A 14,235-nucleotide genomic window follows, 5' to 3' on the forward strand; every position below is an offset into this window, starting at 1 on the left:
GCATATACAGTCAACAAGTTGTCCTAATTTATGCACCAACTGTTTGCAATGCATTGGACAACGGCGAAACGTCTCCTTCAATATCTTAAACCCATTTTTTATGGTCTTTTCCTTGAACGCCACACCCCACAATTTTTACATGTCTATTCTGATGCGGATTGGGCTGGCAACCTTGACGATCGCACTTCTACCTCTGCTTATATTCTTTATCTCGGGGGTAATGCTATATCTTGGAGCTCCCGTAAGCAACGCACCGTTGCTCGATCGTCCACTGAGGCAGAATACCGTGTAGTAGCATCCACAGCCGCCGAAGTACTTTGGATACAGTCGTTACTTTGCGAACTTGGTGTCACTCCAAGCAAATCACCGGTTATTTATTGTGATAATGTTGGGCCAACATATGTTTGCGCAAAACCTGTGTTCCATTCCCGCATGAAGCATATTGCTATTGACTTCCATTTTGTCCGTGATTTGGTTTCCAAAGGTCTGCTCCAAGTTTCTCATGTGTCAACCGCCAACAAATGGGCCGATACGCTCACCAAGTCGTTGTCTCGTTAGCGTCTTTCACTTCTCCAGTCTAAGATTGGTGTCTCCAATGGGAGCACCATCTTGCGGGGGCATGTTAATGATAAGGAGAAGGACTCCATCACTTAGGAATTTTGTTTAGATGTATTTTCTGTTACATATCATTATAGATCATGATAGTGTTGTTTCAAGTTTAAACTTGTAATCCTTATCTCTCTCTAACTATAAATACCCCTGTAGACATCAATAAAATCATCGATAAACATTCTTACCCCTCACTCTTGTTGTCCTGCGAAATTGATCTTCCCCTCTCCCCTACACTCATCTTCCCTATTGTTACACTGTGAAACATTCACCCACCATATAACCACAAACCCCCCCCCCCCCCCCCCCCCCCCCCCCCCCCCCCACACACACACACACACACACATGCACACTGTGAACCCTTCAAAAATTTTGAGTACTCTTTTGTGAATATTAGAGCTATTTCTAAGTTATGTTTTGTAAACATGAACAAAACTTGGGAGATAATATTTGCGTGCAATGTTATTCTTGAAAGGTGCCATGTTAATTCACCCAAGGTGCAACTTTGTTTCATTTAAGGAGCAATTGTTATTTTTCTCAGAGCAAAAAGTTGGATTTAGACATCACGTTGCTAACTAAATCTTCCTCATTCAAGTGTAATGTTATCCTCAAACACTTAACTTCAAATTGGAGATGTCAATTTTTTTTTGAAGCCTTATGTGGCATTTTGACATCTAAGCATTCTCTCCAATCCTTATGCCAAAAAAAATAGAGCTCAAAGGAAAGAAAAAAAAACTCAAACGTGCACAATGTTAGAACTCAAAAGGCAAGTTTTTGAAAAGGAAAAAAATCAAACGGTAAGTTTCTTACTTTAAACAGTTAGAATTTGAAATTTGGCATAGAAACTAGGGGATGTTAAAATTGGCAGGCGGTGTCAAAGCCACGTTTGCCAATTTTGGCATGAGTGAAGATATATGGGTTGGATTAAGAGTTGATGCCAGAAGTGACCGTTAACTTGTCCACCTCAGCTTTTGCAACTCTCGTTGGACCTTTGATTTCAAATTGGAGATGTCAAATTTTTTTTGAAGGCTTATGTGGCATTTTGGCATCTCTAATTTGACATCAAAGACTCCTTTCCAACCCTTATACCCAATTCTTTTTATTTGACATCAATCTATTCCTCTCCAATCCTTATGTCAAATGACATTTTTCAAATTCAAATAGAAAAAATTTTCAAACGGTTATGTTTTCCAAAAATTGGCATGCAACTAGCTTGATGCCAAAATTGGCATGTTTAGAGCAAGTTTCAATTACACGTGGACTTGACGCAAGGAAAGGCAGCTTGATTGGAACGGAAGAAGCTGTCAAAAGTTTATGTTGAAACAGATCAAGAACGCCTCGGGAATGTCGAGTGTTTGAGTTTTGAGTGTTTGACACCCTTTGAACCTAACCAAGCCTAAGCCACTTCAAAAGCCAAAAACCCTACTGACACACGCTGATTTTGAAGCCTACGCGCACAAATCAACTTGACAGGTGTTGGTCAATGGTCAAAGCTTGACCGTTGACTAACGCGTGAGTACGTGGTACATGCGCATGCTTAACCCAAATCCGCCCGCGCTGGTCAAATGGCTAGGTGTGGTCAACAGTCAAAGCTTGACTGTTGACCCACGCGCATGTTGGTATGACACGCACGTGCCAGGGCGCAATGCACGCGTGCCAGGTAAGCCTATCTCCATCACCTTTATGGGTTGGTAAGCTTAACCACCAAGCAACCTCAGCTAGCCTTGTGGACTGGTTGAGCTCCTCTCTTTGCACCATATCTACCTTCCTCTCTTCCTATATATACCCCCACATGGTTCTTTCATTAAAAGGGTTCCAAATTTTAAAAAGGATTATAAAATCCTACAACCATTTTCACACCTCAATCAAGCTCAACCACTTTGCTCTTCAATCATCAAACATCCAACCCCTCAATCAAGCATTCAAACCTCAAAACTCAAATACTCTTTCAAACTCTATTTAGGTATAGCATACCTACTATTTTCTGTTCTGATCCCTGAGGAGGGCTGGCAGGGTCAAGGCTGGTAATCAATACCATGCCTTGGCTCTAAGGCTAGCAAGGTTTCAAAACCGTGTGAACATTGGACCAGCGCGAGCCAGTTATCCATATGCGCACGTCACTCCGTGGCTGTGCGCGCGGATCTGCGTGGGGATTGGTTCCTTGCTAGTTTTACACTTTAATTTGTATGTGGATCACTGTGAGTATGTAAATAACCAGTTTACTGCTTTCCTTTGTTAGAACACTTAGTTGTATTTCAATATGCATATCTGCTGCTGTGGAGTACCCCTAGGATAATTCTGGATATGTTCCAGAACCCAGAAACATGTAAACCAAACATTGGTTAAAATGGTTTAGACACGTGCGCGCTGGGGCGCCATACACGTGCGCCAGTCTGTCTCTGACCAGTGAGTGGCTTGGCATGGGTAACTTGGCCTTAGGCCGTTGTTTTGTCCCCATACTGTTTATGAGGTGTTTTGTTAATTTGTAGGGCTTTTTAGCCTTTAAACTGTGTATTATGCTACCTGTAAACTGCTTGGTTTGTCCTGAGTGTGCACTGGTCATTTCCAGAGCCCAGAGGATTTGAGAATAAGAGCTGTGAGTTTGAGCTCACTGGCGCGCGCATGTCTTGTAGTGGCGTGCGCAGGTGTGAATAGCATGCAGTGACTTGTTCAGTGTATACTGGTTTCTTCCTACGCACGTCACTCCAAAACAGGGGCCTTCCAGTCTGTTTTAACTCCTACAAGAGTCTGTTCTCATCCTATACTAACTGATTTTGCATCCATGCTATCTATCATATCCTGCAATCGTGTTATGGCTTTAATCCCCATTAAAACTGTTCCCCCGCCCTAAATGACTAAAGAATTGATTAATCAAACAGAATCGCAAATGTTTTTCGCAAATGCCTAAGTAGAGACCGATCTCCGGATTGGGCGAGAGGGGTGCCTTAAAACCGTTTCCCTCTCGTAACCTGGCTCCCGAATCCAGATATGGTTATGACAGACTGGTGCCTTCACCTTTTTTAAATCAAACAACGCAGCGAGTGTTTCAAGTGCGATTCCTTGGGTATTGGACCTTCAAACCCAAGTGGCGACTCTGCATTGAGCACTCGTTTGTCAAAAGCGCACTCATCGATCCGTCTTTTTCAAGGCACGTTGCCCACAGTGGCGACTCTGTTGGGGATAACGAATCAATATTGGTCTATACTTGGAATTTAATACGCTTAAGAACAATCCCATAAAAATCTATCAAAATAGTGAGCTTCGCGCTGCTAAAGAAAGGTTTGATGATTTAACAGGACCTCGTGTCTGGCCATCCCGACTGGGGCTTTTCCGATTGTTCTCTCGTGTAGTTTCCTCTAAGTATTGATTAATAAAGAGAGCCAAATTTGAAAACGGCATTTGCGAATTTGCGATTCTGTTCCATTAATCAATTTCTTTAGCTTTTTCATTTGCATCGATGTGGGATAAGTCTCGTTGGAGCATTTTGGCAAGCCGGCACGGTTTACTAGAGCCCGGGGACCCCGAATTCTACCATTCGATTGTTGCTCTGCGGTTACGCGGGCAGCAGGAGGTATATCTTGGCTTTAGTCCGAGGAACCCGTTACGAACCAAAATCGGCCTTTGCATATACAAAGCATTAGAACTCTCCAAACTAAGACAGGCACCTACAGGGTAAGATCTACTTGCATCTAACCCCCCATATACTATCTACGTGTTACTGCTTTTCCTATCGCATGCACTATACATACATACCGTTTTGCGTAGGAGCATGTTTAGAGTGGTTTCTAGGTTGTCTCTCTTTTTAGTCTGTTTTATGCTTATTAGGACACTGCCATGGCCCGATGAAGAGTCATGCATCTCGATGGTGCATGTTATCAATTTTCAAAGTCCTTGGATCAACAAGACTTTGGGAAATCAAGGCTATGTTCGTTTGCTGGTTTTAGCCAAAAATTTTGAAATGTTTTTAGAAACTTGGCTTTGAACTTCTCTCAAAAAATCTGTTCGTTTCAAAATTCTGGAGCAATTATAAAACTAAATTTCTGAGATGCTGTTCGGTTGATTTTTTTTAATTTTTAAAAAGTTGTTTATATTTTTTATTTGTTGTAAAAATTTCGGCTACAAGCTATGTGCGTGGGTATAATTGCCATTCCTACAAGTACCACCATCATAATTACTCATTTCATTGCTTGAGTAAGATGTTCGCACATCATATCTTCTTGTGACATGTTCTCGTTTGTACCTAGCAGCAGTTAAAGTATATGCTCTTAATCGGATTTAGGGACGAGACATCAACTTTAATGGGGAATTGAATTTGTTTTATAAATTTTGTAAACCAAGAGCCCAAAACTGAACCATTCGTAGGGGGAGAAGCCAGACTAATTAATTCTCTGTGATCTGCTCAATTTAAAAACATTGAGCAGATGGATTTTACAGCAGTAGCATCTGGACAAAACAGCATAACCAAACGACCAACCGTAAGCAATGGCAAGAAGAAAGTCAGCAACACAAATGATATAAGCTTCTTTCCCGCGACACAGCTGCATAATTCGCCATCTCCTAGTTGTTCAGCCTGTCCAAATTGGGATACAAAGCTTGCCAGAATACCATTTTGACAGAAAATAGCAGCAAGAACAGTAGCAGCATCTACATAAAAAGGTAGCAAAAACAGTAGCAAAGCAGTAGCAATTTCGAAGTAGCAGCAGAAAATTGCATAATAAGGTAGCTAAACAGCAGCAAAACATCTTGATATAATCTGCTAGACAACAGCAACAAAACAGCATAGCCAATCTGCTAAACAACAGCAAAAACCCCTGTTGGATTGTCTTAAGCAGATGACATGTTTATGATCTTGGCATCCCACATACGAATGCCCAAATATCAAATAAGATCAGCTACATATTCATTGCATAAAGAAAGCAAATTAATTCCATAGTCCCAACGGTTCAACATAAGCAAAATTAAATTCGGAGTTTAAAGCTATTACAACATTACTATAACAAAACCATTCCTAAACACTCCAACACCAGCAAATATTAGTACCATTACATGCTCCGAACGAAAGTGGTTGGAAAAAAAAAATATGACAACCTACTAAATTAGAAATGCCATTACTCCTCCAGGTGAGAAACAAGCAATGTTAATGCACTTATTTGAACCACCACGACTATCCATGTTTGATTGCACATTTAAGAGCAAAGGGACTGATGCTCCACATACACCTTCCATGCATCATAGGAACTTCTTCCAGGGACTTTTCAAATAAAAACAACACAATAGAAACTTTTTCCAGCCATGCCTAGAAAAAAAATTATTTTGTCAACATTAATTCTTAACCTTAATAAGGCAGAACTCAAAAAAAAAAAAAAAGGTGGGCAGGGGGGTTAATTAAGAGCAAAAAAATAGATATCCAACAAACTAACCTACCAATTGTGTGCATTCCATAATTGAGTTGCAATTTTATCACGCCTATTGGCCATTTGCTGTAAACTGCCACGGGACATGTTTACGACTTCAATATCTCCACCATCCTCTTCCTCATCGTCATCATCATCCGAAGAATCAAAATACAAGTCTCTTTGACGATGAATTATGATCCAGTTGTGAACAACACAACAAGCTGTCACAATTGAAGGTTGCCTCACTGGCTTGTACGAGGGCATACTTTTAAGGCTCAAGAATCGTCTCTTCAATACCCCAAAACATCTTTCAATAACATTTCTTAACGACGAGTGTCTATGATTGAACAACTCCCTATGTGAGTTATAGACAGGATTGGGACCATTGTATTGATTCAAATGATACCTTTCACCACGATATGGAGCTAGGTACCCAAGCATGTTGGTGTATCCAGAATCCACCACATAATATTTGTCTAAACATAAGTAAATTTAGTGAGACATACATGCGCGTACAATAATCTACTATAACAAAATAACATTCAAGTGTAGTACTTACTGATCAGTGGGTGCGGAAAGTTACGATTAGGATTTGTAACCGCAGTTAAGAACACCCGTGAATCATGGGCACTACCTTCCCAACCAGGATAAACAAATGTGAATTTCATGTCAAATGAACATGCTGCCATCACATTTTGAGTTTTGGTAGCCTTCCTTCCACGATATGATGTTTCTTGTGTGGTAGGCACCCAAGCTTCGATGTGTGTTCCATCTATGGCACCTATACAGTCCTGTAACAATTGACATAATTACAAAGGTGTCGTATAGGAATACATGTATTTAAGTACTATTGGACTGTATAATTACCTTAAACCAAGGATAGAATCTTTGATCATTGATAATTTCAAGATGGGTAACATTCAAATCAAGTGGTCGAATTATGAATTGAGCTAACGTACAAAGGGCATGCCTCATGTACTTGAAGTGTCGACATATGGTGTCTGTGGAATGTTGAAAACGATCTGCAACAGTTCTATGCCTTCCACTTTGCCCGCAAATGTATAAGAATATGGCCAATGACTCTTCCATAGATAAATGCATATGATCCCAATTAAGGTTACCTCTAAGTACCAACTCCGCAACCAATGACCTAAATGTTGGGGCATCTACACGCAAGACATCTTGTATGGTATCTTGATGCCCATTCAATAAATGTGTTACATATTCTTGCCCAGTGAAGGGGGCGTTGCGTTGTGGTTGCCTTTCGTCGTCCGAAGACGAAAGCATTTCCATTATGATCATGTCATCACCATCACTACTACTACTTCCCTGCTCGTATTGGTATTGCCATGATGCACCATGTGATGACGACATACCAGTGGATTCTTTACGAGTACAACCTAAGTTTTGCAACAAAACTGTAGGCTAAAAACAGCCGCCAAAAAAATACTCTGATCAAGAATCAAAACTGAAACATATTTCCAAAAAATGAAACTTTACTTGGACATCAGGTGAAAGACTTTTTATGCAGGCTTACAAGAATAGAAAATGGTAAATGGAAAAAGGTTCTATCATCTGTCACATATTTCACTACGGCAAAATACATGTATATACTTATGGAAGCAGCCTTAACCCTGAAATCATACACTATTCCATCTCCAATCAAATTAGGAGACCCGGGAATGCTATAAACACCATGCTTTTTCTCTCTTGACGACAAAAAAATCATACCAGCCCAGTCAAGATATCCTTCCTATTGTAACTCATACAATCACATGGGCCAGAATCCAGATTAAATATTTTTTTTTTGATAAGCTGATGATGGGCCAGAGTAATGTCTGCACCTATCAGTCTGCATTACCAGGGAAGCCACTTGATGCTCAGTGGGAATCTATGTGTGACTTACAAGGCTATGTTACAGTCAGGGAAGGATCTAAATTTTTAACCAAGTGGTGGTGATCTTACAAGGCTATGTTTTACTCAAAGTTAGAAACTCAAGGGGCTTAGAAATACTAAGCTTATAATTTTGCAACTGAAATTTAATATGTAGTTTCTCTTACTTGGTGAGTCATGTGAGCCATTTAACTACATCAGGTGAATTCAAAGTCTGTAGCTCAGTTTCTTTGATAGTACACATTTTAATCAAGTTCGGACAATGGACAGAAACTGAAACAGAATACAATGCAAATTATTTGCCTCTCTCAGGATTTTACAAATATCACAGGGGATATCCATTTTCACACAAAAAAGAAGCATTCAACACACAAGTACAAGTAGAGCATTAATAAACAGTTGGAATTCATCAATTCATATGAGGAAGAAATGACAAAATCACCATGCGACTGACCTAACCACTTCTTTGAACGAAAAGGGACTGACATAGTTTGTGGCATTTTTCTTACTACCTAAAACATGGAAACTAGATAATAGCACAAACAAGAGGCAAACATACGAAGCCTACAACAGACGAAAATCAACTAAAACTTAAAACAACAACCAACAGGAACTTAAACCTACAACAAACTTCCAACTGGTGCACAAGACTTCCAACTTCCAGCTGCCTAGTCAAGCAACAACCACTACTCAAGGGTTTCGACCCAAAAGCGCCTCATGTCGGGATCCAATTGAACAAATGATTTCCTAAGTGGTAGGTTCTCGGCAAGCCTGTTGAAAGCCTTAAGAAATTGAGTTGGTTTGACAAGTGGCTTGAATGAGTTTAGTATTTCAATGGCCGAAGGTTCGAACTTTGGATCAACTTGTTCAGTGTTTTGGATCTTAACAGTCTGGTACCACTCTCTTTTAGCTTTCTGACAGAATGCTATTTGCTCATATGCATGGTCCTTCCTAACCATCTTGCTAGGATGACTCCTACCACAACTTTGCCCATCATCTGACTTTCTTTTGCCCTTAGAACCTAAAGAGGTATCACCTTGCAGCCCTTTTCCCATTCCTTATCCTATGCATGAGTGCCTACATCTCATCCTCATCATCTGTTGTTATTGGCCCTACAGTTGAATCTGGCGCATATGCTCCAGTCGCCCAACAATTCAGCAAGAAGGTCATAATGTTCAAGTCCTTTGGTTCAAAAAGGCTTAGCATCAGGGTGTGCCTATAAGTCGAGAAATCAAAAGGGCCTTGAGTTAAAAAAACAGATTGAAGAATGTGAAAATTTGTTGTCGATTGGGTTGCCTAATGTGAAGGTACCTGAAGGTAAAGTTGCCAATTAGTATCTAACATTGTGACTGTTCCAGTAGCCTCATCCCATCCTAGCCCTGTTTGCTTTACTTTTAGTGCCACAAATGCCTTATATGCCTTCTTCAAACGCGCAAATTTGCCTTGCAATTTTTTGGCAGTATATCCCCTCCTCCTCAACCTCACTGTCATCTCTCCCTCAATGGATGTCCACTGCCAAGCCGTAAAGTTTCTATCCTTCTTGCTACTTGTTTGTCCCTTTTTTTTCACCTCATCAAGCATTATATTTATGAAAGTCTCCACAGTGTAGTACCCCCACATCCCAATATCCAACAAATCATCAACCATTCTAGCCTAGTTCAAGCAACAAAAGGGTATATAGAACATGACACATTAGTTACCACTAAGATTCTTTATAGCCTGGTTTGAAGCAAAATAGAAAAAGGTTCTCCTACTACTATTTTGCCACACAGTAATGAAACAAAACAATAAAAATAGTGTTGACTTTTTTTGAAAAAAGGTGGAGGTCCATTTTGATTTTAGCGGATCCTAAACTAATAACATAATCCACATATCACTTTAACCTTGGCTTGATCCTAAACCGTCAAATAGATGCTGTAGATAATTTCCAATAATGTCAAAAGCAAAAAAAAAAAAACCAAAAGCACACAACAGACACTTATTCCGGGCTAACAAGTAAGAGTCATATACCACTGGTATGCTATTCTCGCCGGTGCAAGACTGTTCTGAAGGGACGGGAGAAGATGAATGCTTCTTCTTCTCGACTGAAACTTTACTTGGAACTTGTCTTGGAGGCGTCTTTGGAGAAAAAATTTGGGCTACATAGAAACATCTCAGAAGAAATTATACATAGCTTCAAATCAGAAAACTCTTCTAGAAATTGTTCATGTTTATAAATTAAAATCGAACTACCATACTGTTGATTGAATACCTCTAGCTTTTCGAATTTTTGTCTGTCGGAGAACCCATCTTCCGCACCTCACAACGTTTGCCCCAACCTTCTCTGTGGTGGTCTTCTTCAATCGCTTGTGGCTTTTACGAGCACGGATTGGGGCCATTTTATAGAAAAAAGGTGAGTTTGGATGAAGATACAGAAGACCTAAATGGTATGCCTGTGAGATTTGCAAATCTACTTGAATGATGGGTGTGACTAATCGTTTAGAGAGCTTTGTGCAGAGAGAAGACAAGGTTGAGATCTGTGCTAGTGGTTGAGAGTTAAAGGCGTGAGATGACTTCTCCAGCAAAGTTACAGATTAATAAAGGCGGCGGGTGGGTGTGTGAGACAGAGAGAGGGGCATGTGAGATTCGCTTTGCATACTCTGCAGAAATTGAAGAAAAAAGGGGGTAAAGGAGATGAATATGACCGTTGAATCTTGCAGAGAGAGGGAAAAGGAGTGATGAAGATGGCCCCTACAGAGGAAAAATCATAGCAGCTAGGGTTTGTGATGCAACTCGGCGTGGATGCGTCTACTCAGAGGTTAAAGAGGAAAGAGGAGGAAAATGTTTTACTGTGGTTCAAAATTTTATCTAACGAAACCCAATTTTGAACAATGAACCGAATACGGGTTATGGGCTTTTAAACCCGAAACCCAGTTTGCAAAGCCCAACCGAACATAGCTCAAGACTTTCTAAGTCCTTGTCTAAATACCCGATCGAGATTTCAAACAGAAAACAAGGAACAACGGAGAGAATGCCGTGATACTTATACCACCTTGGTTATCGTGTGCAGCACGTACACCGTTTAGGCTATGGCGCTATGTCGCCTACGCCGCCCCAGTTCCGGTATCACGTCATCTACACCAAGTTGTTTTGACTCCAAAGTTGAAACTTCGAGAACGGAATAGTCAAAGGCTTAGACCATAGTTCTTAATACCGTTTCGAACAGGGTACCGATTTTCCTACTGGTACGGTACGTACCGGTACTGGTCAGGTACCGGGTACCGTTTCGGATTTACCGCAACTACAATATATATAATAATTATATATAATTATAATTCAAAAAAATCCCCCATATCATACAATTCATCATAAAATATCTTTACTAGAGATTCTCTAGTCCCACGTTGCTTAGTTACAAAACTCTTTTCCACTTTAAATGACTTTGCACACTAGTGAACTTGTGAATGAGAACCCAATAAGAGGTCTCGCGCGCTCGGGAAAATGTGCCGTGACCGAAGGCAATTTGGAAAAATTGATTCGGAAATCAATTAACCGGGTGCGCGTCACGGGTTATTTGTGCGCAGAGGGGGGTGCAAATCCGGGATCTAAGCCTCGCGCACCTACTATGGTTAAGCCCATGTTTTGCTAAAATTTTTAAAAACGTTTTTTTATTTTTTTGGGCCTGAAACGTTTTTATTTTTTATTTTTTTGGGCCTGAAACGTTTTTTTTTTTTTGGGACCAGAAAAAGAAAAACGAAAAACATAGTGTAAAAAAAAAAAAAAAAAACTCTGCAAAATTTCGGCCGGAATTTTCGGTATCCCGATACCGACCGGTATTTCCCGAAAAGTCCGGTAAGGACCGGTATTGGGACCGGAACGAAATTGGGGGGTTAGGGTACCGGTTCTTCGTCAAAACGGTACGTACCGGCCGGTACGGAACGGTATCAATAACTATGGCTTAGACTATTTTGACATCTCTTAGTGTTAGTCGATCTATTCAAAGGATACACCCTCGAAAAGAATTCCGAGGATTTTGGCAGCGTTCGAACGTCGTGAGGCAGACTCATTTTTAGTTATAGAGTCTAGGAGAACACCGACGACGATAACGTGTACATTGCATTTCTTTTTGCAATTAACTATTGTTGCAAGAACGTCACTGAGTTTTCAATTGCTTTACTGTCTAGTTTGGAACCATTGCACCGAACAAGAGAGTACCGAAAGGAAGAGCCAAACCTACTTGGGAACGTCTTCAGAATCTGGTTCAAAGACTTGTTAGGCTAAATTCTCTGTTAGTCGCAACAGAGGCTTCTCCAGGTTCACTGTTGGCCGCCCTACAATCGAGTTCGCCATCTATTTTGCAAAAAGCCACGCCGTCGGATACCCCATCTTCAGCTTCTTCATCAAGCTCCACTGAAACCTGCGATGACAGATCAGCCGCTCAGTCTTGAAACTATGCTCACGAACCTCCAGAACAGTATCACTGCTATGCAACAGAGGGCCACTCAGACTGATGCTTCCATCACTCGTCTGAATGATCTCATCAACACTCGTCTTCCACCAGCGCCAGTGCTTGAAAAGGAAGGCAAGGACGATGAGGATGTTCATGTAGAGCCTATCTTTGTCGAGGATCCAAATCATGCAGGGCGTCTCATTGTTCAGTCCATTCCTAGAGAGGCTCGTGTGCCTACTCCAAACTCGAACCTTGCTATTGTTAGGCTTGTTCAAAACCCTGACATGGCCGCTCTTATGGCCAAGATGGCTAGGCTAGAAAAAGCTGTCTCAAAATCCAAGAAGACCAGCGCAGGAGGAATTGACCTAGATCGTCTCTGCCTGTACCTTGGTGCTAGGCTTCCCGACAAATTCAAGATGCCTAACTTGGTTAAGTTCAACAGGAGCGGTGATCCTAAGACTCATCTCTTTGGCTATCATGCTGCAATGAAGTTGCTGGGTGTGGAAAGTGAGACTATATCTCAGTTGTTCCCACAGGCTCTCTCTGAGCCCGTTTTTCAATGGTTTCTGTCGCTCGACATCTCCAAAAGAAGGACTTGGGAAGACATTGGGGCTGCCTTTGTTGCATAGTACAATTACAACTCTCATCTCAAGATGACCACTCGTGAGTTAGAGTCCACCAAAATGGAAGCAAAGGAGTCCTTTACAGATTTCATTAAGAGGTGGAAAGCCAAAGTCACTCTAATGACTGAATGCCCGAGCAAGAAGGATCAACTCCCATCATCTCGCGTAATCTTTAGCCTGACTATGCTAAGAACCTTGTGTTGGTTAAAACATCTGCAAACTTTGAGACTTTCTTTGAGTCTGGTTTGGCCATTGAAGATGCACTGCAGAATGGAATTTTGCCTAGAGGAGAGTCCTCCTCACAAAAAGCTAAACCGAGGGCTTACTCTGGAAATAGTAGCGTGCTGTTTGGTAACAGCAACTACTCCAATATAGCTACAAATGGGAGCGATGCTCCGGCTTTCAACTCCAATCGCACTGCTGATGTCAATCAGGTTCAAAACGCCCAAAGCTTTCGGCCCGAACCCAACCTCGGAGCTTCTTTGTCTTCAAAGCACCTCTGTCTGTAGTGATGAAAAAACTTGTCAAATCTAGGCATCTCAAACCTTTGACCCCAACTCATCCACCAAAAGTCCTACCTTCTGGTTACAAACCTAACCTCTTCTGTGCCTTCCACCAAATGCCTGGCCATCCTACTGACGCGCGCTATCGTCTTCAACGTGAGATTTAAGATATCATTGATAATGGCACGGTTCAAGTTCCACCAAAGTCCAACGTCATTTCCTACTCCTTGCCTCAACACCACTCTAACCCTCTGGTTGGTCAGATATCTATCATTTCCACTCATATCAACTTAAGTTCCACCATATTCAACCCTAGCCACTATATCGTCCCAGAAAGCCAACCCAAACCAATCGTATCTATCCTGTTCGAACCAGAGATTAACATGACGGCTGTAGGTTGGGCAATTGAGGTCTTCACTGCCGACATCTGGATTGACAGTAATGAGGAGCTTACAAAGGAGCAGACTGATGGGTTAAGGTCCATTGTTCATGGGAGTACCGAGTAGATTTGGTAGAAGAAGCTGAGGAAGCCGAAGTGCTGTTGCTTAGGCCTGACGTCCTCTATATCCTACCTCTCTGTAAGGAAGCCAAGGGTAACTCTAAAAATTGCATTTTCAAATCGCGTCTATTTTGCATCAACACTTTTGAGTCTGAGTCTGAGTCTGACACAGTGTCTGTCAAGTTGTCTAAGTCTAGCTCTGAGTCGGAGGTTGTGGCTCTTGGCCCTCCATGTCATAGCTTCTATTCGAGTCTTTTGTTGTGCTTGGCAACCCCGAAGGGCT

General features: G+C 41.4%; 2 protein-coding genes across 3 annotated transcripts; both read right to left on the reverse strand.

Annotated features, from left to right (window-relative positions):
* Window positions 1-5,457: 5,457 nt before the first annotated feature.
* Window positions 5,458-6,809, reverse strand: LOC131309571 (uncharacterized). Of its 2 annotated transcripts, none has more exons than XR_009194974.1 (2): window positions 6,030-6,809; window positions 5,458-5,905 (listed from the first exon to the last, which is right to left on the reverse strand). XR_009194974.1 is itself a non-coding variant. In XM_058336188.1 (2 exons), the coding sequence occupies exons 1-2, from the start codon at window positions 6,444-6,446 to the stop codon at window positions 5,839-5,841; spliced, it is 480 nt and encodes a 159-aa protein (XP_058192171.1). In that variant the 5' UTR covers window positions 6,447-6,809; the 3' UTR covers window positions 5,462-5,838. The 2 variants fall into 2 exon arrangements, 1 of the variants encoding a protein (XP_058192171.1); XM_058336188.1 differs by having other exon boundaries at window positions 5,462-5,905; window positions 6,034-6,809.
* Window positions 6,810-6,845: 36 nt separating this feature from the next.
* On the reverse strand, window positions 6,846-10,485 carry LOC131317503 (uncharacterized). The gene is made up of 3 exons (XM_058347050.1): window positions 10,150-10,485; window positions 9,909-10,036; window positions 6,846-7,430 (listed from the first exon to the last, which is right to left on the reverse strand). Exons 1-3 carry the CDS (start codon window positions 10,274-10,276, stop codon window positions 6,846-6,848), a joined length of 840 nt encoding a protein of 279 aa, XP_058203033.1. The 5' UTR covers window positions 10,277-10,485.
* Window positions 10,486-14,235: the final 3,750 nt, after the last annotated feature.

This window comes from Rhododendron vialii, chromosome 2a (assembly GCF_030253575.1).
Source record: "Rhododendron vialii isolate Sample 1 chromosome 2a, ASM3025357v1".
Classification (NCBI taxonomy): Eukaryota; Viridiplantae; Streptophyta; class Magnoliopsida; order Ericales; family Ericaceae; genus Rhododendron; species Rhododendron vialii.

Bases quoted from the DNA above. Each gene is read 5' to 3' on its own strand.
- LOC131317503 (XM_058347050.1), bottom strand. From the start codon at position 10,276: ATGGCCCCAATCCGTGCTCGTAAAAGCCACAAGCGATTGAAGAAGACC. The intron at 10,037-10,149 runs GTATTCAATCAA...GTTTCTATGTAG, and splicing joins AAAAATTCGAAAAGCTAGAG to CCCAAATTTTTTCTCCAAAG. The intron at 7,431-9,908 runs GTATATGACTCT...GGCTGTTTTTAG, and splicing joins GCGAGAATAGCATACCAGTG to CCTACAGTTTTGTTGCAAAA.
- LOC131309571 (XM_058336188.1), bottom strand. From the start codon at position 6,446: ATGCTTGGGTACCTAGCTCCATATCGTGGTGAAAGGTATCATTTGAAT. The intron at 5,906-6,033 runs GTAGGTTAGTTT...TTTTTTTTCTAG, and splicing joins TTATGGAATGCACACAATTG to GCATGGCTGGAAAAAGTTTC.